Source organism: Pagrus major, chromosome 19 (genome assembly GCF_040436345.1).
Source record: "Pagrus major chromosome 19, Pma_NU_1.0".
Lineage (NCBI taxonomy): Eukaryota > Metazoa > Chordata > Actinopteri > Spariformes > Sparidae > Pagrus > Pagrus major.
The window spans coordinates 14,967,260-14,994,738 of NC_133233.1; the positions used below are offsets into that span (position 1 = coordinate 14,967,260).

Below are 27,479 nucleotides of genomic sequence, written 5' to 3' on the forward strand. Positions count from 1 at the left end.
GTATGCCTTTTACCATAAAGTTTTCCATTGTGCATACAAATGAAGACCAAAAAGATAATCATGAAAGAATAACTAGAAAGAGAAGAAAACATTCTCCGACGCTTTCTGTTTGTTACTGCACCTTTGTGAGAGTGATAAGTTTAAATCAATAAGAAATTCAGACATTTTCTCAGATCACTTCACAAACTATTTTTCCAGACAGCTTCATCTGAACGTGCATTCAATACAAACTAATGCCGTGGACTATACACACAACAATCCCTCACCTCCACCTCAGCCAAAGGGTTCTATGAGTCATTATTCTCTTCATTGAACAAATAAAACTGACAAAAACACAGTCTCCCGAAACAGTGAAAATCCCTGTCTGCTCCTGAACACCACAGTTCATCTCTGTTCTCTGCAGATATTCTCCGGGCTGTATTGATCGCTCGCTGCAGGAAATCTTCCTGCTTCTCCTCCTGCCTGTATTCATGTCCGAGCTTGGAGATCTTCCTTCGCTATTGAAATGTTCAGCCGAAGACAGGGAGAGATGGTGGACACGCCTCAGCTCCAGCTCCACGTGGAGATCGAGCAGCTGCTCCAGCTGATTTCTGAACAGTGCTCTTGCAATTGAGATATCTTCTGAGGCAACGCCTGCACAAATGCAACACAAAAGCGAATAGAACAGAGGGAAGTAAAATTCATCACAAGGATTTAGGATCATAAGGTAAACACACCGTCCTCTCACCTCTCCTCCAGCTGGAACTAGCCTTCATGTCTGACAGTATTTGAAGCTGAGGACGTGTTTCCTGTTCTGGTCCCATTATTTCCTAATGATGAATCCCTGCTAATGGTTACTCTCTCCTGCGCTGCTCTGTGGTGCTCGCAATGGGCTTCTTGTTAATTGGCCTTTTGACAGTGATGCCCACCCACCGGTGGCCAACTGGGGTTTGATAAATGAGGTGCTCACTTTACTTGCACTCCCTCCATGCTTCATGTTTGGAGAGTTGAGTGAAGTGGGTGTTTGTTTTCCGTAGCACTTTATGAGAGGCGAAGTACGCTTTGATGCACACGACCACTCATAAGAACCGCAGAATGAAACAGTGCTCGTGCGTGTGTGTGTGTGCATGTGTGTATGCATGTGTGTGTGAGCTCTCTGTACCTAAAAGAAAGTCCATCTCAAAATGATTTAACATTTACGGCTACTTGCAATACCTTTTTTTGTTATTTGCTTGCGTACATTGATCTTTAGTGCTGAATTGCACGCAGGATATAAGGTTGAAGATTCTATTGCAGATATTTCCCAGTTGTATAAAACATCTGTGGTGCATGTCGGGTGCTTCAAGGCTCAACATTTAACACATTCAACAATCACACAAGGGCAGGTCTGGCACAAAAGAGGCACGAATAAAAGTTTATCCACCAACAATAAGCCTTGGTGGAGCAGAATTCAATGCAGCTGAGAGCTCTGAGATTTCTTACCTGGCATAACTTTCAGACTTTCAGACCAAAGATCTACATGACTGTTCTCAGTCCGAGGTCGCCATTCATCAAAGCTTTCCACACTATCCACTATCATTCCGCAAAATCGGGGCTAACCTCTTCAGGAGCGGGGCCGGCGACCTCTCGGCTAAAGTTGCTTTTAGCCCATTCTGGATTGTGCCAGCGTTAAAGCTTTCTCAGCCTTCGGGCTAACAGCTCCCTTCAGGCCGAAATCCACTGAAAGCCTCCGATGCGTGTTTTGAAGTGCAGCTATTATTTTAAATGGCGCACCAAAAGCAATGAGAAGCGCGTCACACTGCCTTGACTGAACACACTGCTGCACCCTGTGAGGACACACTGCCATGAACTCTCTCATCAGTAATGACTGAATTTAGCTGTCGTGATTCACAGTCTGTGTTTTTGTTGTTAGGTTTGACAAGGACGCTGCGCGTGTTCATGTATGTGTGTGTTGGGGTGTCCTTGTGTGCAACTGAGGTCACTAAAAAGAGTACAACATATAAATAGCGACAATTTTCCCCAAACACTACTGGTTTGTGGTGTTGGCATTTCAAATCTGATGCCTGCAGTGCAACATAGGAGCATGAAATGACGCACATGAAGTGAGTTGCATGAATTATCGCTTCCTAGGCTTAGCATGAGGCTAATAAGGTTCTGCTTTTAACCTGGGCTAAATGCAGTATGAACAGCCCTTTACAGATGCACAAGGTATCTTAAGTGTGTTCATGGGATGTACTGTACCAGGCTTTCAAACCCATTCACGGCAATATTGGAAGCTCAGAGAGCGTCAGGTGACGTAGTATGATGAGTTTGAGAGAGCAAGGGAGTCCTTTTTCTTCTACTCATTTCAACCCAAACCATGATCTTTTCCTAAACACTGTCAAGATTGGTGCCTAAATGGAACCAAACTGCGTCTGTCATAATGTTAAAGACGTGTTGGAAAGGTTTTTTTTGGCAGATGACAAAAAGTTGGTATTTGAAGACCTATCAGTGACAACAGGTTGGATCTACATAGCAAGCCAACAGTTGAATGCCTGTTTAATGCCATTTCAAATTTTCCATTCCAGAAAACCAATACAGATAACCTACTTCCTCAATCAGCATCTTACTGAGAAACGGGTCCTACGTGAGCACATAGTTCTCTGCTAAAATTTAAAACAGTTTTTCTTAATCCACACTGATTTTTTTTTTGTTTGTTTGTTTGTTAGAACCAGGCAAGACTGTCGGGGAAAAGGAAATGTCATCTGCTTCTGTGCACCCTTCGAGATTCAGCAATATTTAAATGCAAATGCGATGACACTTGTGGGTTTATTTGCTTCCGCTGGCAGCATTGGCACCCACACAATCTCGACGAAGCGGCCGAGGTTTTGAGTCGTAAACTTTTAATAAACAACACCTCACAATGCCTTTTCCTTAAAACACTGAATTTAATTGCGGCACATTTATTCATGAATATTAAACGGAGCCAGGGCTTTAAAAACGTCGCAGTATAGGAGGCAGGTAAAGGATAAGTGTGGTGCACTTAGATTGACTTTTATTGGCGTGATAGAGTCAGTTATATGTCAAAATGTATCTTCCCAGAAATGGACAAAGTAATTAATACTGTAGAAATCTGGACACGAAGCCTGGGTTATTAAACAGCTGAATAATGGCAGTAACCTCCAGGGGGCAGTGAGCTACCAAATTAACCTCAGGTCGACATAATTTACAAGACAGGGTGCACAAATTCTAGCAGACACTTCCAAAGGTTGCATTATTTCATATCTTCTGGTATGACTCCTGCTATAATAGAAAATACATCCTCTGTCCTCTCTCTGTGTCCTTGCATGCTGGGGAAATATTTTTTAAATACTGCTTTAAAGCCTTCGCACCTTGAAAATGAGAGAGGGAGTAGGTCAATTAACATGCCCGGCATTTTTGGGCGAATCTTTTAGCTCTCTGCCTCTGAAATGTTTCGCCTCATAGGCTTGTATTCTTCATTGCTTCCTCCTTCCCTCCTGTGTGTCTCTTTCAGTTTACTTTTAATTCGTTCTTGTACTCCACTTTTCCCTGTACACTGTGTTTATTTCCTCTCCCGTGCTGCGTCCCAGCCTCTTAATGGATTGATCTAAGTGCTCTCCTGGTGCTTTGCAGCTGCTTGTTGTTCTTTATTGCAGCAGAGGCTTGGCCTTAAGGCGTTGTAGTTTCTTCTCTTGTCCCACGGTGGGGCAACGCCTGATGCCCTTGATGAGACGGCCCTGTTGCACTCAGACTCATTAGCTAGCAGATGTGAGATGTCACCGTATATCACAGCATTAGGCACCGGTGGACACCTCTTTTGCCAAGGTGTGAATAATATATCAGATTTTGTTTACAGGCTCCTCTCTCCTCAGACATTATGCAGTCGGCACCAGCCCTCCAATATCTCCCGCTGTACAAACTTAAGAGCCACCAACTCGCCCCGAGGACAGATAACACTGCCAGAATACTTCCAGCGTTCTCTATCACCTTGCATCCAAGTTTACAGTTGCCTAACTATGCGTGGTGACACCGCCCTCTGCAAGACACACCGGGAGTCGGCGGGTAGGACGTGTCACAGTGTGTGATAATATCTCAAAGGACAATCGCAACAACAGAGGAGGTGCCTGTCCTCTGGCCTCCCTCCAAATCCTATTTGGATGGGGAAACTGATTAGAGGGTCCCTATGTGAAGAGGCCAAATCAGATCATGTTCGCTGCTCCCAGTTTGATTAGAGATTAATTGAAATGGGAACCAAGCCTCATGGGAGTGGAGTGGAAATAACAAGGGTTACAATGCTACACGCACACTTCACCTCCCTCTCCGTCTCGCTTTCTTGCTATCTTTGGCTTGGCTACACTCTCATCAAAGGTGGCAGAACAAAACAACTCGCATGCATACTTATCCATGCTAATTGCTACAACTAATAAAGCATGCAGCTGGCTTGCTTGCTTCAAAATATCCTTTATTTGGCTGACTTCAATGCCTGTATGTTTATTTACATGCCTGACCTTAACAGGAGTACTAACTGCAAGTTATCTGTGCCTCAAAACAAAGCTGATCTGTGAGCTGATGATAACTGGGGCAGATTTGCCGCTAATAATGCTAGTTATTTTTGAAACAAGGGATCTTTGATTTCACACAGCCCGTGCCCGTTTTGTTGGCTGAAATCTACTGTAGCTAATTTTTGTTTTAAGAAACAGTTTTTTTTTTACATGGTTTCGGCTTTTGGGTTAGTTATCGTTTCCTGTTTTATTTTGTAAGTTCTTTCCTCAAGTGTCATCTCTTTGCTGCTAACTTCCTCCCTTTTGTCCTTTCCCACCTTTTTTCCTATTCACCTGTGTTTCATTTGTTAATCAGTCAGTGGTCTGTTCTGTTCCCCCTGTGTTCCTGGTGTACTGCTTGTGTTCCCAGTGCTTCTTTGGTTTGTACTTTATTTAGTTTTTGTATTTTTGAAGTTCTTCATTCTCGGATTTGCTCCTGCCTGCTTGTTGCCTTTTGTTGCCAGCCTTTTTTGCTTGGACTTTGTATTTTGTATTTATTGGACTTTGGTTTACAGCTTTTCCTTTTTTCTTTTTCTTTTTTTTCAAATGAAGCTCACTTTTTGTTCTTTACCCTGCCTGCCTCCTCAGTGTTTTGTGTTTGGATCCTCACTATTTTTGTGGATCAGTGGATCTGTTATTGTAGAAAAGGCTTTTTTAAAAAACCCAAGAAAACCACTCATTGCTTTGAAAGTAATGCCGGGCTACTACTGTAACTAATAAGCTCATTAGCAGGACATGCTAACTTTGCAGGTTACACTGGAACAGACAAACACAGTTTAATAATCCTTACAACATGTGAAATTGGCCTTAAAATCACAATTTATTGCATGTGAATTGAACATTTTCACACAACTAGCTATTTTAACATGTAAACTAAAATGTTAACATGTGAATAGAAAATAATGTCACATGTGAACTGGACATTTACACAAGTCATCGGCTTTTTTCCCACATGAATGGAGATTTCCACATGGGAATTTCCGTTTTTACATATGTAAACATGGGAAATTCCTTACAATTTTGCTTCATTATGTATGAAGTATCGCTCTAACAACAGCTCCATGCACATCGCTTTAACATGTGGAGCTTGATGCCTCGCTAATAAACTTGCTTTGGGAAGCTTAGTCAATTATAACTGCCTTAATATTCATAATGGGAGATGGATTAATGAAATGATTATGTTAATATGCAGGAGGGAGTTAATTCTATACTTACTGTAGTAATTTGCACCCCATCAGTCAAATCCAATAATCGTTACATAGCACTTAGAATAATTTGAATATAGTAACATGATCAGGATGTGATAAAATTGGAAAAAGAAATGCACCTTGCTGACTTAATATAAGGCTTTGTGCGCGTCCATTAAAACTTTTTATAAAAGCGGTCGATGTAAGTACTCTTGAATAGTCAGTGAAACACTCCGGCCTTCTTTCCCCTCAGCAGGGGTGATATTAGTACTGTATTTCACTGTGAGAACTGCCTGACGCTCAGCCATTTCATAAGGCTTGATTGCGGTTAGTGCTGTTTGATTATGGGTCTACTACCGCCAGGGTCGCTCCATAAATCTCTCTCATTCAGCTGCTCCTGCTCCTCTGATCCTCTGTTTTCCTTTTTGATGGGAGCCATTGACCAGAAACATTAATAAGAAGAAGCGCTTTAGTCACGCCCCATAAAGTTACACTCTGCGGTCGTTAAAGAACACTGGGAGGAAATCATTTGTCGTGTTTTTGATGTAAATTGTTTCAGAGACAACACAGAGGACTAATGAACGCCAGGGCAAGCAAACAATTTGGGTTCTTAAATGTTCTGAGATGCCAAAAATGAATGTTTGAGATTTGGTTTGGAGATATGAATCTATCACGTTGCGTTTCATCATCCATCACGATTGGGTGCAGTACTGGTTGCTGCTGGCCCTCGTGGTTGATGATTTGCCATCTGCAAATTAGCATAGCCAGCTTCTGTTAGTAGCGAGTCATTTGTTGTGTTAAGGATTTGTAGTCAGTGAGTCAGTGTCTGATCTGCCTGATATCTTTGGATTTGCATCCTCAGTGGGGAGTTTTATTCTAAAGTCAGGCTGTCAGTATGAATGGAGCACACATGTGTCCTCTCCAAGGATGATGGTACTTACCGCTATCTATTTCCTATGTAGTATACACGTGTGTGTTTGTGTGTATGTCCTTGAGGCCTGTGCACGTGGGTGTAAAAGTGAGGGTGTATATTAATGCGAGTGTGTGTTTTCTTCTCTCTCTCTCTCTCTCTCAGGACGAGCAGTCCCATCCGTCTTCTGTGCTCAGTAATGGGGGCTCAGGGTGGCTCACGCTCGGCCCCCTGATCCGTCCTCATTTGGTTGGCATTTCGTTACGGGCCAGACACTCTTCCTGTGACACGGAAAGAAACCCAGACCACCCCCCCCTCTACCTGCCATCCTCTTTGCTATTTCTCTTCCTTTTCCTTCTCCTTCCTCCCTCTCTTTGCCTGACAAAAACAAACACGCACACAGGAAGACACACACGCATTTTCTCCCCCTGTCTGCGTCTCAGCTTTCACACCACTACCACAGGATGAGGCAAAATGAGGACAAATTGATATGAATCCCAAGGAAAGAAGCCGGGGGGTGAAAAAAAAGGGAAAGAAAAGGTAGCAGCAGCCGGTGGCAAGGCAACTGTAAGCATAAATCCACTGATATACTGCTGTGGTGTTCGCTCTGTAAGTGCATCCATTCCTCATTATGATGCCCATAACGGACGCGCAGGAAGAACTTCTAGGACGACCCAATGTCAATCCAGCATCAGACGCAGCGGATCACGCTCTTTGATTTTGAATTTGGCATCAATATTGATTTCCGATAAGCCCAGGGATGCTTCTCCGAGCTCTGTGGCTGTTCCATTATGGATTTAAAAAGGGCCAGGCAACACAAAGAAAGGCGAATAGAGTCAACCTGAGAGAAGTTATCTGCTTCATATGGCCGGGCAGCGCGCCGCAATGCACGCCGAATACCCTGTGGCTTAAAACAGGAGCCGACAGCGAGCTGAAACAAAACTCGTCTCGGTTAAAGGCAATTCCCCTTCATAGTGCTCCTCTAGCCCTGAGCTGCTGGTCCCAAAACAAAGCCAGTCAATCTAATCATGAGAAGAGGTGAGTGGGGAGAGCAGGAGCAGGAAAGAGATGGAGGCTGAGAAAGAAAAGAGCTGTGAATGTGTGCGTGATGGAGAGAGAGTGAGTGGGAGATAGGGCTTTGCATCATCAATCCTATGAACTCGGAGGCCCCTGGCTGGCTCTCAGAGGTGTTTGTGTGTCTAAAACCCCGAATCATCCTGTCCACTGCGCCTGCTGTCTGAGAGAAAAACTGTTAAGAGATGCTGGTACCTGCTTTTTTCTCATCCCACTCTTACACCTCTCCTCTGTTTTAGCATCGCAATTAGGGCACCCTTATTGTTCGCATAAAATATAGTTCATCTACAAAGGGCCCACACTTTTCATCCAGTAAAACTTTATGCACATGCACACTGTTCGGTTTCCTCCGCAGCGTATGGGAATAAAGGTCCATTGTGTAGGTGTGTGCGGTGAGGTGAGCACTCAAGTCTAGTCAGCACAACATGGCTTCTCCGAGCTGCTGGATAGCTCGACTGCTGAGCGCTGCAAGTACAGTACATCTCAATTTGTTCTGGGAGGGATCAAATTCTACCGCCTTGCAAATCTTACCAAGCAGCAGGCGAGGCACACAGTGAATAAATAGGAGAACCGTAGGAAATATAATAGAGCCGTGTTTGAACCACTAGAATCCAATCGAAGCCTGGATATCTGTATCTATAAACTATCTGTGGGGAGTCTGGCAGAGCTGCAATAAATCAATGAGATTCAGGATAATTACAGGCTGCATATCAAGCAAAATTGCTGATCATATTTGCATCTCTTTGTAGATGAAAGGCATATGCTCTGTAAACATCACTGTATAGGTGAATAGTAAAAACTGTCACTGTCTTCTCCATCCTGGATGACAGCTCAAACAAATCTGAAGCCTTATTAATAAGCACAACCTTCTGATGGATGTTATTAATTTTTTATTGAGAACAGGCCTGAGACAGCAAAGAATAAGTCCTTAAAGGTCTGGAGAAAGTTGAAGAGCAGAGGTTGAGAAAGGACAGCTCCATCCTAATTACTGTCATCACTCACTCTTGCCCATAATGTATCTGATACTCTTTACTGGAAATAAAAGAAACCCACCACTAGGCTTAATAACTGATATCACGCAGCTGAGGTGCAGTTTTAGCAAGAAGGACAATTTCTCGCTGATGTTTTATCATATTTTTTCTTCTTCAAGGCGGTCAGAGGTTAAACTAATCACCATTTGATTGCAGAAAGGAGAGGTCGTCTTGAATAACTAGCATTTAATTTAGAAGGGTTAATGATTGATTAACACTGAGTTAAAGAGCCACTGCTGTTCTTGTGTTATTTTGAATGCAACAGAACACTCCTCACTTTTAAGGGGCTCTATATAACAGTTATCAGCAAATTTACATGTAAAAATCACATTTTTATTGGACTTGCGAGTGGATAGTGACACGATTTGAAAAATGAAACGCTCCCCATCTCTCGGGGGCCTGTCGGCGATTTATTTAGGTTGTTCAATGCTGCTGGACTGTTGATTTCTTTGTGAAGGGCTTGGCCCGTGTAGCCATCATGTTTGCTTCCTGTTTCGAAACAGGAGACGGACTTCCACCAACCCTCCGTTTAGCTAGTGGCTACAGCTGACAACATCTGCAGGCTATGTTGTCATATCAGTAGTGAAAGTCCAGCCATCGGCTCCAAATGAGAAACCTTCTGTTGTTTACTTTTGTGTGAAATCTGGAACACATTGTTCAAAATGTGACAGCGAATTTCTGAGCGGTAAATCTGCTCCTGTTATCACCAAACCGCATTATGTGCCATGCAAGAACGGAGAGCTTGACAGGCGTAGCAACAGGGGGATGATGCTTATCTGTTCTATTTGAGTGTTGAATGCAAAACTGAACGCTGAATACTGAAACCTAGACCGAGTCTGTTGTGTTACAATGCAGATTCTTCTTTTTTGGTCTTGTTTTTTGTTTCGTGTACTCACCCTTACTTCCTGAGACACCTTGCTGTAGATCAATAGCTCATCACAAGGCCCATTAGCAGAAAGGATGGATCTAATGGGGTGGTGAGATGAGTAAGAGTTGCTTTAATCCGGAGCAGTAAAGCCTGATTCTAATTGTTAGTTGTAAGGAAGTAGAGAAGGATGGGTCAGTGGTTGTTTTTGAAATAGGGTACAAATTAACACTGATTAATCCTCTAAAGAGCTTTTGTGATTGGCTTTAGATTCACATATAGTCCTGACAGTGCGATTGCTGAGTCGGGAAGAAAAGGATAGCTGTGATTCAGAAGCCTTCATTTTAATCAAAACAAAACTAGACTACTATCTTCGTGATATTAATTTTTCATATTGTTGTAGGCTATGATGCCGGTGATCAATCTTCTGGGAGAGAATGCATGTTTTTCACTGATGTTTTACTCTCATTTATACGAGCCATTAATACGAGAGTTTTACAAAACATGTTGATTGCTTTCCTGGACCCTGTAATGATTGTGAAGTAAAACAGGTGCCCAGTCATTACACTTCCTCATCCTCCATTGTTTTCTAGTTAAAGGTAATCAATTTTCTTATGAGCATGAATCCCTTAAGTGTTTCACTGCCTATGTTGAGTACTTTCATTAATCAAACAGACAAACCATACCTTTGAGGGATGCTCGCTCTTCCGTTGTAAATTCTGAAAAAGGCAGTAAAAACAAAAAAACTTCACAATGTGTTAAAATGAAAGATGTTACAACGCCATAAGAGGCAATAATAAGAGCGACTCCCTGCGTCTCGCTCTCTCTATTGCCTTTATCCATCTCCACAGCCCCTCTCTCTACTATCTGTCGACTCCTCTCTTTCTCTAACTTTCATTTCTCTCCCATCTCCTCCCTTCCTGTGGCTCATGAAGGGCTTCATTTGTCATCCAGCAGGTGATGAGTGCAATGTTTTTCACCCTGACCTCTACTCCGTCACTAATGAGATATCAGCTATGCTGCTTCATGCTCACACAGCCAAGACTGAGACCTCGGTCACATAATATTTGAAAACACTTTTTCGATTAGTTTAAAGGAGCTTTATATAGGAATTCAAGTTTGAAACCTGAACTAAAGTTCTCAACAGAATGTGAAGAAACCACAGTTTTGACGATGTGTCAAAGATGCACGTGCATTGTGAGATATCTAATGAAGTTAGCATGCTAACCAGCTAGCCCTGGCCTGTCCTGTTTTGTAATATCACCTCAGAATTGAGCTTTAGATCAATGTTTCGGATCAGTATGGGCATTTTACTTTTATGATACTCGTACTCATTAAAAGTATATTAGTTAAGACCATTTAAGGACGTATAGTTAAAGGGTAAGTCCACCAACTCTACACATTAAAGTGTGTCTGAAGGTCTTGGGTAGTACTACCGCATATGTGAAAAAGTAGTATAAAGCCTTTTGTGGCTCCAGACGAAGCTGCATGTAATCTTCTAAACTGCCTTTTGTTGCTTTGTCCACCGCCTACATCTAGCACACACATTACCTCTCAAGTCCCCTTCCATCAATGTGAGTTTGTAAGTCAAAAAACCTTCAGTCCTCAGACGTCATGGCTTTTGTTCAAATTCTTATCTAACCTTACTCTGTCAGTCTTAATGGTTTTTAGTCATTCGCTCTGTGCTTGACCGGTAACAGCAGAAAGCAAACCAGCAGGATAGCAGATGCTGTAACGGAATGAAAAAATGAATAGCAGCTCCCTGGGGAAATTAAAAGGCATCTCTTTTTTAGCGCTGGGACATGTGATGTTGGTGGAACCTTAACTTGAACTCTTAAACATTCAGGAAATCTTTCCAATAGCACTATAGGCATACTTATACCAACAAGGATTTCACTGTCCTTTTACAAAACATGTTTTTTTCATACCTGTGCTAATAATAAACTTAAAAAAGTCTTATCTGAAAGAATGCCATAGGTCACAGATACGGGACTCTGGGAAAATATCAGATGAAATCCGACCTTGAAACAGATCTGAGCAGAGATCTCATGCAGCCTACAGCAAGAGTTTATTACTTATGAGCATAATCATGTACAGCTCTCGGGCTGAAATCAAGTCTTTCATGCCTGAAACAGGAAATATAAGTATGTGCCAAGAATGATGTCATGTAAATGTATCTGTCTAACATATCTCACAAGCATGCGGTGAAAAATGACTAAATACCTTTAGTGCTGAATCTGAGCACAAAGTGGAGATAACTTGTCCTTGAGTTGTTTTCCATTTCCTGCTATATACGTCTCAAATGGAGATAGTGTGCTCTTGACTTCACTATGTTTATCTGACATCTATACTTGCAGGTTACTTGGTACATTTTTGCTTGTAATACTTTTTTATTTTTACCTTTCAACAGATTTTTTTGACCAAACGGGAAACACATTTTTAATACAACAACATATGAACTTTTAAGTTTGTCTAGAGAGCGAACATCTCCTTATTTACACATCCACCAATTCCACACTCTCTTTTAGCTCTGTTTTTGGTCTCTACCAAGTTCTGAGAGAAAATATCTGGCTTTGGCAAATTTCATAAATTATAAATACTGTTTATGACTGACTCTGCCTGGACCGAGAGCTCGGACCACAGGGGTAGAGTGGGTGTTGTTTACTATCAGACTTCACCTCTTGAGGCTAGCATGCTAACTGTAAGAAACGTCTTTGACATACAGATAAATCTGTTATTTCTCCATATTCTTTTGATAATTAAAATTTTTGAACGTTTTAAACTAAAATTTGTACATATTGCAAGTAAAAAACAGGAATTCAGCACTTTTACGTGTATTTTTATAGTTTGGTGTTACCGTTCCAAGAAGTTGCTCTGAAAACATCTTCCACCACTGCATGTCTGTATGCTGAAAACTAACTTTTGACTTTTTGCTGTGGAGTAAAGGACATTTGCAATATATGACCTTTTGTCCTGCTAGAATATACATGTTGCCGGCAGACAGTGTTACATTTTCAATAAAGACCGAATAGACAAAGAGCAGGAAGTATATAATCAGCTATTTTCACCACTGGCAATCACACGGATTTAGTTACAGCTGAGCACAATAAATAAACACTAAGCTTTGTTTAGACGAGAGCTGGCAGGGCCACAGTCTATTCCCAGACCTTGACACAAGACTTGAATTTACAGGCTTTACTGTTAACTTTTGAATCTAAGTTTCGTGCTCGTCTTCGTCTTGGAAAGATGAAAGCAAAGAGTCTTCAAGAAAAGTTTTACATTTTGGGAAATACGCTTATTAGCTCTCTTGCTGAGAGTTAGATGAGAAGATTGATACCATTCTTGTGTACTCAGATGAGTGCAAGGCTAAATATTATAAAATAAGCTATTATATTAGCTATTGGTCATTTTAACATGAGGTCTTATGGGGATTGACTCACTTTTGGAGCCAGCCTCAAGTGGCCATTCGAAGAACTGCGGTACTTTCGGTACCTCCTCGTTGGCTTCATTTTTCATCCCCGCTTTGTTTTTACTGTGAGTTCAGCTAAGTTAACTGCCTCCTGGCTGCAGGATCATATTTAAAGAACAGACACAAGAGAGGTATTGATCTTCTTGTCTAACTCTTGGCAAGAAACAAGCATATTCCTCAAAATGTCAATCTTTTCTTTAAATGTAATGTTATTTTAAATCTATTTAGCCCAAATTGCTCCCCGTTGTATACTCCTGGTTTGATTGCTGAGTAGTGCATAAAATTATTGATTTAACTTTCTTTTAGATTTAAGTTGAAAAAATTATTCGATAGTGTCGCCAAACCCCTGCCAGCTCAACTCCATGTATTAAAACTCAAGTCTGAAGGGACTGCAGAGGGGAAAACACTGGAAGTTAAATTAACCTCGTACCTAAAAAAAACAACACTGATTGATTTGTATGTCATACTGCTCAACTCATGGACTGTACTTTTCTTCCCACCTTCACCATGAGCCCCCTCACTCACATCCTCCTCCAGACATTTGCACTAAAACTGTCTCTCGCACTATAACTGCCTCCGCCTCACTGGCTGCTGGCTCCCACTCAGTAACTACTGCCACACTACTGCACATTAATTTACCTGCAGTATTTATGCTCTCACACACAGTGCATATTTATAAAACTCTCTGTACTGTACTTATCTGCCCTGTAGATTATCTCCTACTAGCATTACCCGTTCACCCGCACTGTAACTGCTGCACATGCTGTATTTGTCTTATTGTATTCATTTCACTCTGTTCATACTATTAAGACTGTTAATACTTTATTTATCTTAACATATTAAGAGCCTATAAACCTTTTATTGTTACAGATCTCTACACATTATTCTGCACTTTACAGGTTTTTGCACTTCTGGTTAGATGCATATTCACTGTCTCAGCATTCATACTCTGTGCAATGATAGTAAAATTGAATCCAACCCAGTATAGTGTAACAGTGTTATGATTTGTTGCCTTGTATGTATTATTTTTGAAACGCACGTGACAAGTCTGACGTTGAAACTCTGCCACGTAAAACAGATTCCGCTCTCCCAAGAACTAGTTTACCAACTGGACGTGTATAGTTTCTGCTGGACATCTGTTATATCTCCATCCAGTTATACTAATTGTATAAGGAAAGCTGCCCAGATAACTCCAAATGATTTCTCAAATCTGTATGAAATAAGAAGGATAGAGGATAGCGCTGCTATCCTTCCTGCCATCAGGGACGGCTCAAACGCACGATCCATCCATTGCCGCTGTCTGGAAGGAACCATGTTGGGGGAGCAGAGGGGGCCTGGAGACCAGAATGAGAGACACACGAGTTAATGCCGAGAAATGGAGGTGTAAAATTTTGATCTGACAGTTGGAGAACGTGTCAAAGAAGGTGAGAGAGCAGAGCAGGTGGTACCCAAGACCAAGATGGCTGAGTGGGAGATGGGAAAAAGCAGAGCTGGTGCAGAGCTATTTTTTTTAAATAAAGAAACCTCTAATTGCTAAGAACTCATAGAGAGATGAAAGGTAAGGGTTGTGAGTAGCTGGGGACCCCGCTTTAATATTCAACAATGCATTATTAAAGCTGCTCCGAGGAACTTTCATTTTGTGTTGACTCGGGCGGCCCCTGTGGACAAAAGCGGTATGAGCACCACCGCCTCCTGTCATACATTTTTAATACTATTTTTCTTTTGTAAACACAGCTGTTAGCAGTATGCATGGCGATGAGGTAATCTATTTGTGACTATGTAAGATTAATAATGTATTATGACGACAGTGAAACAAAGAAAACTGTACCACCAGACTAGAGAGCTGCTTCTTTTCTCAGTCTGTGAGACTCCTCGATTCATCCTCAGCACTGCGCCATAAAAAAGAGTTTTAATTTCATGGTAAGTTGGAATCTGACCGGCAGGCATTTAGAATAACTACAATAACAATGCAGAAATAACCAATAACCTCACTGATGGCCTTGTTTAAAGTAAAAGCACATAAAACAGGTTGAAGGAAAGCAGGTTCATCTCACACACTCTGCCACAAACATGAGAGACGGATGATTTACAACGGCATTGAAGAATTGCTTAGTCCTCTGAGGATGACAGTAAATAGGATTCTGACTTTGTGGATGCAGATATATAAAATCCACAGTGATTCACAGGCGTTTGGGCACATTTCCTACCTCATAACTGTCGGCTCTGCAGTGAAACACAAAAGTCATTTGGATGTACAAGTTTCCACAAAGTCAATATTTTGGTTTGTTTGATGTTTGGTTTGCAGTTATCCATTTTGATGACTTCCATCATTGTTTATTTTTCAAATATTGATTCAAATATTGTAATTTTAGGAATGCCATAAATGAATTTAGCTCAAAGCTGTGCTTATGATAGAATTTGCATATATAGGCTGGAGATTGTTGGGTATGTTGAACAGATCTGCTGAATGCATATTAGCAGCTTATGCTTTCCCCCTCTTTATTATTCTAGTGCTATCAGCAGAGCTGTCAGGTGTTGGACAGAGAGTAGCAGCGAGTGAGAAAAAAGACCTGGACAATCAGAGCAGAGAAGTGGCCACTCTTAGGGGAGTGTTAAGTACGACTGAGAATCAAGTGCAGCTCCAGAGGATAATTGTAGAGGAGAAAGCAAAAAATAAAAGTTGAATACAGATGAATGTCTCATATTTTGACTGGAATCAGTGAGGTTCATGTCTGAATGATGAGTGAGGCTTGTGTCTGAGTTTGAGGTTAAATAATAAGAATGAGAAGAGCATCTGATATATTTATGCCCTATGCTGCTTGGTTAGTGGAGTTGAAATTCCTGAATTTTTATTATTAACTCAATATAATGTCAAAACTTCGAGTGTGGCGTTACGCAGCCGCCATCTTGGCTTTTTGAAACTGCTAATTCTACTTGAAGAAGACTTGAAACTAGCGATTGAGACCATAAACTCATTAGGATACTGTTTACTAATACATCAAGTGAGAAGTAGCCTCATTGTCTCATAAGCTTACATACAATTTGACTTTAAACCAGTGGAGTCGCCTCCTGCTGGCCACTCGAAAGAATGCAAGTTTAAGGCCGTTTTGCATTGGGGGAAGCTCCAACCCTATTTTATACAGTCAGTGTCCAAAATGTACTTGTTTCTTCTATACTACTACTGTTTACTGCACTTATATCGATTACAAATACAATTTCATCATTCCCTTGCTTTTCAGTCTGCACACTCAGAGCACTGAAACCAGATTAAATGCTGTGGGCTTCAGGGTGACAGCCAGTGAAAAAGAAGCAGAGGAGCAGAAGATGGAAGTGGTGTGTCTGAGAGAGGCCCTGAACAGCACCATGACTGAACTGCAGCTCCAAAACAATGACATAGAGCAACTGCAGAAAGAGACTGCAGGTAACATAGACAAATGGCTTGAATGTAAAAGGTTATATATCACTTTTCTTGTAAAGCCAGAGTCAGTCACAATAGATAAAAGTACCTATTAATGTCTGTGCTGTTTCCAAAGACCATTTTGAAGCCTAATTTATAAGAAAATAGGTTTTCCATTTTATTCAAAGGATATACTTAGGCTGTAGATGTAACAGCGCCACTAATATAGAGTAAACACTCAAATTAAGTGTAATGATCACTATTTATCCCAAACTACCGGAGTAGCCTTCAATCCGCTGTCTAAAATGCTCTCACTTTTTTCTGGATGTCAGCTCTATGTCACTTTGTGATTAGGAGGAGTACTACTTCAGATTCGCTGCAGCTGACCACCACAATGAGAACCTTCACCTGTATCGCAATAACCAGAATGTAATGTCCGACTGGGAGCAGAACAATAATGAAGGACATTTATATTTTCCCCCTGGGTATAGCTTTCATGATCAAGATAATCACAACACTTTCAGTGGCTTCTTACTTGTCAGTATGTGACGGTCATGAGATTGTGCAGCTTGTTTACGGTGAAGCAAGACATGATAAATCACCACGATCAGCTGTTGTCTCCTGAACTATTTAATTGTTTAAAATGTAAACAGTTTTTTGACACTTCATTCTGGTGAAAAGCCCTAAAATGACCCAGGTCTGAGCTAAACCACCTGCAGTTAAGATTAAATCTGACTTTTATGAACTACAACTCAATTTAAAGACTCATCATTTTGATGTTTCTGGTTAGAAAGATAATTGGACACCAAAATGGATTGCTTTGTTTGGATTAAATCAATCTTTAATTACCTTTATGCAGTCATCTCAAGATGAAAAGCACTGTTGTCGGCACGCTCGGGCAGAGACGGGTTCAGTGAGTTTACACTCCTACACTGAGAGAGTTTGCTGTGTTGGTTTGATGCCAAGATACCAAAAAATAACTGTTAAAGAAAATATGATTGAGATTGAACTTCATTCTTCCCAAATAAAATTGTGCATATATCCATAGTAGGCTCAGCCATGCCTTTGCTATCTACACATATATTACCTAGCCTACTAAAGCAAAATAAAATATGAAAACACGTATTTACACATGTAACAAAGCAACGTACAAAGTGCTTGAAACGTAATGAATAAAGCTAAAAGTCTAGTCTCTATTTTGAGCTAAAAGCTAACAAGCTAAATGGTAAAGTTAGCATGCTAACACGCTCGAAATGACGACGCTAATATGCTGATGTTTAGTGTTCACCATCTTTAACTTCAGCACTAGCTGAGGCTGATGGGAATGTCTCTGCAGGCACTTGGTAATGAACCAAACAACTGGACAAATTAAAGTTCAATATGACCTTTAAATCCTGTATTTAAATACAATTTTGAGGTACTTGTATTCCATTTTATGCAACTTTATACTTTATGATCCACTAAGTTTATCTGGTAGGTGAACGTATTCGTTACTTGTCAGATTTAGACTTACAAAGATGTTTGCTCGAGAGGGGCTGCCAAAATCTGGAAATGCTGCGGTGAGTTGAAGAAGTTATCTTGTAGCCTATTCGGCCGTCTTTTGCCTAAAAATGTGGCTGTTTTGAGTATTTTAGGAATCATGTGTATTGACTGAATCATCATATAATTATTCACTCCAGTGCGGGCCACTGATTAAAGCTTGGAAAGCGCCGTGAGACAACTGTTTGTGCCAATTCATCAGTTGTGGAGATATTTCAGTCCAAAGTGATGAACCAACAGACAGACAGAGAGACAGACGTTGGAGCCATGACGACAGCATGGCTAAAATGAATGAAAGTGCAAAATGTGTTGGCTAATGTGTCGAAAGTAATACAAAAAAAAGAACAACTTTAAAAAAAAAAGGTACTTTTATGTTTTTATATCGATATAAAACATAGTTGACTCTATAGCAATAGTAATCAATGTCACAACATCTCTCAAAGAAAAGATAATTTCTTGTTGTGTCTTTCATATGTCAACAGCAAAACACACATAATTGCACTTTCTCATTGCAGATGGCAGTAATAACACTCTTCCAATGACACATGATGAAGAACTTCCTATAAATGATCATTACGACTCTGTTTTCTAATGTGTGTAATCATCTCAATCAACGTGTTAATTAAAAACTGACTGCAGCTCTCAGTTGGTTCATTGTTTACCAGTATTTGCCACTGACGCTGCACTTTGAGAGACACCTTTCTGCTATTGGTAAGACCCGCTGTACCGAACACCAGAGCAGTCATCAATAGCCCTTGTGAGCGAGTCTAGCGCTGACAGAGCCCTTCTGTTCTGAAAGGTCTCCCTCTGAGGAAGCGGAGCAGCGCCAGAGCAGCTGGGCACGCTGAGGAGAATCAGGGCTTGTGGGGAAGCTGGCAGAGAGAGATGGAGGAGACATAGTGGGTAATTGGAGCGCAGCGATATCCGCCATCTTGGCTCGTTACCTAAATAACAGCTTTGATTGAGGTGAATAGGCCCATAAAGGGTTGTGGTGGCGCTGATAAGCTTCAGCGTGGCTTGGCTGGTGTTTCAAGGCTCTTGGCAATCCACGAGAACTCTTGGCTTCCTGTAGCTGAGTTCGACGGGACGGGCACCTGGGATTCCAGATGTCTTGGGGTGGTATCTATGGTGGCATCCTTCAGCTGGCATTAGTGCCTACGGTGACATTCATCCTTCAGTCTGGCATGACGGAACCGGCAACGTCGAGCCAGCTTCCGATCTATCCACACATATCTATCTGAGCGAGCGCTGCTGGAGGTTCCTTCTGTCTGGAGAAGAAAAAGCAGAGTTTGTGCAGGACTGCTGCGCTATCTGGAAACTTGGAAAGTTACACGGACAACAACAGATGCTAATGTAATGAGTTGAGGATTCTGAATATGAAACACAATTTTCCTAGAAGATGTCAATGAAGTGGAAAATATTTCACTTTAAGCGTAGCAGCAAGGGCGTTATGGAGATTAGAGCTGCTTTGAAAAATCTCTCTCATCTGTTTGCTTTGAATACATAGGAGCGTTAATCTGGAGCGAAGCTGCATTAAGGAATGTTTGCTTCAAAATACACAAGCACAGAGAGAAAATGTACTTAAGGGGATGCTCTAATGCGTCGGGGAGTAGTTAAAGAATCTTCTGTCGAAGCCGGCCTATTTACAGCCTCAAAGTAACAACAAATAAAGTGGCAAATCCACAGGGCCTCACCTTGGCCTCAGGTGGAAACAGATAGAGAGTGAGCGGAAGGTAAGCTGCACCTCAGCGCTGCTTTGCTGTGAAAACTAATTTAAAGTGTCTGTGTCTGCGTGCGCAGATAAACGTGTACTAACTGTAACCCCCCCAACACCCCCCGCTCGAGGAGTCAACTGCACGACAGGCGTCTGTAATCACTGTTATTTTCCAACCGAAAAAAACACAACATTTATGACAGCTCATAAATTGTTCAGTAGTCTTCAGTCTTCCCTGGGGTTGTTTAGTCAACATCTACTTCCATCACTTCTCCCGGCTCATACAAACATAACGCAACAATACATTCATCATTTTTTTTTTCTCCCCGAGAACATTTCTTAGAGGGCAGTGCACCGACTGCGAGGGGTCCCAGACTTAGATTTTTTGTAATCAGAAGAGAAAGACTGACCTCACAGGACAACACAACTGTTTTACTTTGTTTATATGTGGCGGACCCTGCCACCTTTCTAGCTTCAAACTGTGTAGTGGGGACCTTATTTTCTTGTTCATTCAGGTATGGAAACAATTTATATTTCTGAGTTTGGCTGGCTCTACTTGGTTTGACTCAGCGCGGACGGGATTTTGCATCTCCGCCACGACTGGGCTACCTGCTTGAAGGTGTGTCTTTAACCAATGACGCGCTTGTCCCGATCCCCGCAGTACTAATGAAGAATCACCGCTAACAAAGTGGCTCCGCTAATTCAGTTGCAAACATGTTTCATTTTTATTTCAACCTCTCCACAATAAAAGCCCCCTGTTATTTAGTTATTTATTTGATACTTCTATTTGTATCTTTTCTATTTATTTCTTAGGGACTACGGATGCAAATTAGCAGCTTTGCTATAATCCGGCATATTTACATAGATATTTAATATCGATGTTCATCAATGTGCACTGTCCCTATCCAAAAATAAAGCATTATTATTATTATTATTATTATTATTATTATTATTATTGTTATTATTATTAATATTATTTAAAATCTTTTATCATGAAGCAGCATTACAGGAAACGCTGTGTTTTCAGCAGCAGGAACTAAACACGACAGCTGATACAGCTGAAAGTGAACACGATGAAACAGTAAAACACAGCAGATGTTTGAAAGTACAAACAGGACGAGAGAAACTAAAGAGATTCAGTTGGAAGCTGCAAAAGTACTGAGAGCTGAACACACTGACTTTTGAAAGATGTCTTTCTCTCAGGTCTCCCGCACAGACGTGAGTTTTCGTTGAGCAGGACCATCGCCGGCACGGCTCGGTTTAAGGCAGTAAAATTAGTGATGGAAAAGCAAATCAGCCGGACTCGGTATGATGACTCGGCATAGCTAAAAGGAAAAACAGCATTGGTGCCCCTTTAACTTCCTATAATTCTCTCCACAATCAATGACTACACCGTTCTGGCTAGATTAACCACTGGCAATGAATAACATCATTAGACACTTGTAGTCTGGGGACATAATTTATGGCCGTTTGTGTAGTTAGTCCTGCTGATATTACAGGATGGTGTGGTGTTCAGGGAGGCTGGCGTAAAGCACAGTGATCCATGTGAATGAGAGAAAAACTGGGTCTCGAGAGGAAAAAAAGAGGTGTTTAATGGGATGTTCACGCTCTGTTACCTGCCCGACAGGAACAATCTCACTCACTCACCTTGTTTGCCACTCACAGGCCTCTGTACACAGGCTGCTAATTAACGGAGCTCCTGAATGCTTCATGAGCTAAATGGTTACATGCGCAGAGAAGACCGGCTCATATTTGGAGAAAGCTATTCATAGGAAATGTGTTTTGTATTCAAATGGCGTCATGAGGGTATCAATCAAAACAAATGTTAAAAAAAAAATGAGCATGGCATTCACAGTCTAGACAGGATTTTTATGGGTCAATAATGTTGTTGATATTGTCGTAAAGATTAAATTTGAACTCTTCAAAATTGGGATCATGAGCTTATCTAGGATAATGAGATGTTGTATTCATACACTTCAAGTCATTGATGTAATACTAATTAAACAGCTGACCTTTTCAAATACATTTACATTTTTTACCCTTCTGTATTGTCAGTTTACTTGTTTTGGCATATCCATGATCAAAATCTTACCATGACAACTGACATTAATGTAAATTGAAGTTGAAATACCGGCCAACAGGTGAAAATATACAGTAGTGCCCATTTAGTGGTACTTTTACATAATACTTTAATTGTAAATTCATATTTGATTTATGTATTCATTTATTTTACAACGGCAACAAAATGTAGCTTCCTGGAGAAAGACATTTGATTGTTGAGTCTCTTAAAATACTAACACTTTGGAGCAATGCATCCAATAGTTGTTGATGTATTTCATTACAAACAACAAATGTCAACTTCATGGTGGTGCTACAGGCATTCTTAGAGTATCACTATCACTATTACTATAAAGTAGGATATATCATCTGGGAACCATGAATGTCTTTATCAAATTTTGTGCCAAACTGTCCATTAAATGTTAAGATATTTCACTGGCTAAGTGAAAACATTGACCTGTTGGTGGCGCTAGAGAAATAGTCAAGGGATCACCAGAGTCCGTAGGATTCATCCGCTGGGGAACATGAGTGTGTGTTCAAAACTTTACAGCATCCCATCCAGCACATGTTGGGATATTTCAGATTGTACCAAAGTGGTTGTCGCTATTTCGATTATACCTACGTAAAACAGGACGCAGATTGGAGTCCGTCTCATCCTGCGAGTCACATCTCACTTTGACTTCTTCATACCCATGCAAGCACTCACACAGTCCGTTTCTCTGACAAGCTCAAGCCCCGCTATTGCGACCTTTAGCTGTGACCTTTAGCGGTCCCTGAATGCCACTTTGGGAAAGTCATTCATTGTCCTCGGCGCTGCTGTCAAAGTGGAATGTCACACGTGTCTGCGAACTGCATAGCTCATGTTGCTCGCGAATACGCGGAATGAGGAAAAGTGCTGAGGAAAGCTTCTCACCCTGTTGGTTGTAGGTGTGTGTCTGGAGGAAACGTACATTATGTGTGCATCCACTAATGATTCATCAATCAACATTTGGTGAGGTCAATGTGGAACAAATGGCTGTTTTATACAACATGCACATAGTCTGAAACTGCATATTGAGAGAGAAATGCACCCTTTTTCAGCATCTCACACCACTTTCCCAACCTTTAACACACACACTTACATGTGCATACACACTTGCATACACCCACTGACCTCCACTCCCTACATACACAACCATCTGCGTGACGATTGCTGCATTGGTAGTACGAATGAACTCAAGGTAGAGAGATTGATTCTCTGGAGCAAACAGCGCTGGGCTGTACATTGGGCTGCCTCAGCACCCTCCCACCTCGCCTCCATTCAAGCAACCAAACAGTGGGGTGATTAATAACACCCCCTCCATTACCCTCTGCACACAGATGGGACGTCAGGTTGAAGGTTGATGGAGAACAGCGCGTCGGTGGTGTTACACCCCATCATACAGATTAGAGTTTGGACTTCAGACAGCGCGTCCCCCTCCCTCCACCTTTACCCTGCTGCCGCACGCGATTTGTATCCTTCAGGTATCCTTCCACTGCTGCCGATGCCATTTGTCACTGCAGGGCCCTGCTGAAGACTCCCTTTAAAAAAAAAAAAAAAAAAAAACAGGTGGAGGGACTTCCACTCTGATTTTGAGTGATTTATGAAGTGCTGCTGAGCGCTTACAGTGCTGTGGTTTTACAGTGTTTTGCCGGAGGAATATCAAAGTCTCTGAAGTTGTCAGAGCAAACCACAGCGGGCAGAAGCGTCTCTCACTTGTAACTGAGTGCTTTATATCACTGCTTTCATTTCCAGCTGAAGCCGTCTTTGTGTCATAAAGCAGAGGAAATAAAACTGCGGGAGATCAAAGATTCACAAATGAGGAAAAACGCATCCAGAACTCACACTCTGACAAGTCTGTTGTGTACGAAGCAGTTTTTAATTTATGCACAGTAACACAAGCAAACATGTAAAAAGAGTTAGTTGCAACTGAGCCATTGAATAACCTAATATTTGGTTATACACTCTGAACAGAAATATCTCAACTTGATGAATGGATTTCATCTTATAGTATATGAGTAGCACTCCAGCTCGGGGTTCAGGAGAATAACCTTTGCTACGCTCCGTCTGTACAGTAAATGCCGTTAACATCCTGCTCTCACAAACACATACTGAACTCAGAAGCCAAAGGAAAAGCGAACACTATCAAAATTCAAAAACATTATTATTATTTTTTTTTTTTACAAAAAATATAAAAAGTACGGTGACAAAGACTGAACTTGATGCGGGCTGATGTGAAATCTCCCAATTTTCAGAATGCACATAAACTTCTTTTCAAAAGGAAATGTTTTATTTTAACACTTGATACATTGAATAAATGTATTTAGAAAACTACAGACATAGGCTTCAAACTTAACTTCCTGTACAAAACATATTTACCTTTAAAAGCAAATAATAAAGAACAAAACTGTAAGTTCAATCACTGCGAGCTGCTAGAGCCTGTAACAGGAAGAAAAAACAAAGAAATGGACAAACTCGACCACAGACTTCAAATATCTACATCCTGATTCGAGGACTGGGGGGGGGGGTGGATTGATATTGATCCGTCTGGAGGTTGCTGCAGCAGTAAATAGTAAAAAGCCACCAGGCATCACCACAGTCTTTGCTTTTATGACTTCCACAACCAATCCCGAACCAGAGACCAGCGAAAACGCTTCGAGTCCCCAAACCCTGGAATGCGACCAACCATGCAAAACGAAACAGAGAAAACACGTCAGATGAAGTCATGCAAAGCGGTTTTTGTGGTTATTTCCCATCATTACAAATACATGTCTTTTTTTCTTTTTTTAGAGGCGTCACAGGAAAGTTAAAAGGGATCACATTTTTCCCACAGTTTCATTGAGTTCTTAATTTTTCCCCTTTTGTCCACGTCGGGAAATCCAGTTGTCCGTTTCTCAGCGAGAGTCAAAAATATGAGCTTTCCGAGCGTACCCCAAGGCACCTGAGAGAATGTGGGCGTTTCCCTCTGTTGGCAACACTGCGTGTCTGTTTTTACGTTACATACCAGCTGCCATAGAGTCTCAGAGTGGGACAATCCCACGCATGGTGTCACGAATCTCAATACAAAGCACACAGAAAAGAATACAGTCAAAAAATGGATGAAAGGGTTGGCGTCCTCTCAATGGTATGGAGTCTGAACTGCCGAATCGAGGGTTAATAGTCATCGTAGGTGTTGAGGTCGGTGAAGTATGCGTTGGTATATGTCTTCCCGGCAAGCTGTGGGTTGAAGTACTTATTTCTTTCCTCCAGGATCAGATTGTTTTTGTTGAAGGCCTGGGGGATAAAAAAAAAAAAAAAAGAATAGATGGAGAGGAGAAAGGGAGAGGAGTCAGTACGGACTTGTTTGCGACACATGGATCAAGTGATTATTCAGCCCAGATGGCGAGGTAAAAAGCAAATCCATCTAGCCCAAAACAGAAAAAAAAGGGGGAGCAACACAAATCAATGGGGAGGCCGCTCAGTGAATGAAACATACATTTCACAGAGCAAGGTCAAAGCATTTGCAAACAGGCTGGAAAAATGATAAGCCACCACAGGGCTAAACTTTTTCAATGCGCGTCCGTATGTCCACCTCTGTCATCCCTAATACCCAGCATCAGCAGTTTTTATGGCCCTCAGATTGTCGGCCCTCTAGGACAATCTCCACCATAAAAATCCATCAAAGGAGGGCCTCTTCTCCGTTAAACAATAAGGAAGAGCCATGAGGGCATCTTCTCTGTGCCTGCGTGACACGGTAAACATGGAATGAGCTTCTGATGCGGTGCTCAATACAACATCAGCAATTTGGCAAATGGATGTGTTCATAGCCAGTCTGTTGTACACTGAGAGTGTGTGCTGGGAGTCCCTTGGGGCAGTGTAATTGAACACTTGATGATGCTGCGTTTGCGGCTGATGGATGTTTCAGACACTGATAGGGAACGAGCGTGCCGGACAAAAAACTCATATATTTTGCCTGTTTCCCATTATGTGATTTGCACACAGAGGGATTGTAATCAGCACTCCCGCAGCCCCGGAGACGGTTATGTGTCTCTGCAGGTGGCCCCATGGCTGCTTTTAAACAGCTGTGCTGCGGTGCTTGTTAGCATTATCTACTTTGTCTCCTCGCCTCAAACCTGCTTAATTGGCTGGAGAATGATTACATTTGAGTTTTTTGGCGCAGTAAACAAAATTTGCCTAAACTATGAAGTGGCATTAGTGATAGAGAGGTAACAGAGGAGCATAATGAAACAGCATCACAATGAAATTGTCTTCCGCCACCCATCAAATCAAAACAATTAAGTAAAAATAGAGGACAGAACAAGACAAACATGGAGAAAAAAAACATGCAGATGGAGGCACTTGTTGAAAGAGGAAAACAAAAAAGCAGGGATACACTGCCTTCTCACAAGCCGGGCGGGAGAAGTGGGGTGGGGGGTGGGGGTCGTGATGGAGGGATGAAGGGGGTCTGAGCAGTGAAAGAGAAACTAGAGTCTGTACTCCAACCTGCCACACACAGGAAGTGCCACAGGAAGTGGAAGGGCGGGGCACGGTGGGGAAGAGGAAGTAGTAGTGGTTGGGGTGAAAGAGCTGTTGGGGGGGTCAAGAGGCGGGACGTTGCAGAGGTCAGTGGTTAGTAGAAAATCTCCAGGCCGCGCATGGACACCCCCATGTTAGCAGAGAGAGGCTGGTGCATGGCGGGGTCGTCCAAGGGCAAGAGTACCGACACATCTGGCTGCAGGGAGGAGAGGAATGGGCAAGAGTCATCCTCAAAGAAACCCTAAAGCCACGCTCTGTCTCAAGCCTGGAAATATGATCAACTGTACATAAAACTACAGATCAATGGTGACGTCAGTCTGCTGGAGACACCAGCATCTACGATACATTGTGACTAGGATCATCAGGATTTGAGCCAAAAACTCTAAAGCATGGCGTCAGGTGTTCATCAATCCTGCCTATAAACGCTCAGAAGGAGGCATATTATGTTTCTGCACACTTAATGGTTTAAAATTCACTGCAGCACCCAAACTGTTTAGGCTCAGTGAGTGACGGTCGGAGGCAGACTGTGCTTTAGAAAAAAATTAGACACTGTTCATTCGTCATGCAGCTCCTTTTGTATTTTCACATCGACTGTCTATATTCATATCCAGCGCTATTTGCAACAGAACTAACTGAATTACGCTCTGTGCTCCTGACTCTAATTGCATGACAGATGAACGCTCCTCACACCTTTATTCCACAATGAAATTACATTCGGGGGGGCTGACGCTTGCTCCGAGCCAGAGGATCTGTTCTCTCCGTGCCACAAAACACTTTAATATGTGTGAAGCAGTTTTGCAAACAGAGATCCATGATTTCACTAAGTTTATAATATGTATCTGACACTGAAGAGTTTCTCTGAGAGAATTGAGGATATCAAACATAAACAAAAAAAAAGATGATTTATCAATATAGCACAGTAAAATCAAGTTAGCGCATTATTAATTAACTAGCCTACATTAGCTTGTGGGATAATAGATTACGTTCGTGCGCCTTCACAGTAAAAAAACTGTTCGTCTGCTTTAACATAAGCTGCAAATGTTAGCAAATTCGGCTGTTAGCTTACCGCCTAAAACATTAACTGAGAGTTACCTCGAAAGCTACATCATTACCTGACTAGATTAGCGTGTTGGGTAATAGGTTACATTCAAAAAGCAGTTTCTAACTACCTCCACTGCGTA

General features: G+C 41.7%; 1 protein-coding gene across 1 annotated transcript in view; it reads right to left on the reverse strand.

Annotated features, from left to right (window-relative positions):
• Positions 1-24,936: 24,936 nt before the first annotated feature.
• Positions 24,937-27,479, reverse strand: part of sema5a (sema domain, seven thrombospondin repeats (type 1 and type 1-like), transmembrane domain (TM) and short cytoplasmic domain, (semaphorin) 5A) — a 92,421-nt gene continuing 89,878 nt past the window's right edge. Inside the window, exon 21 of the mRNA XM_073488559.1 lies at positions 24,937-25,056. Within this exon, the coding sequence (XP_073344660.1) occupies positions 24,937-25,056 (120 nt within the window). The remainder of the gene's footprint in view (positions 25,057-27,479) is intronic.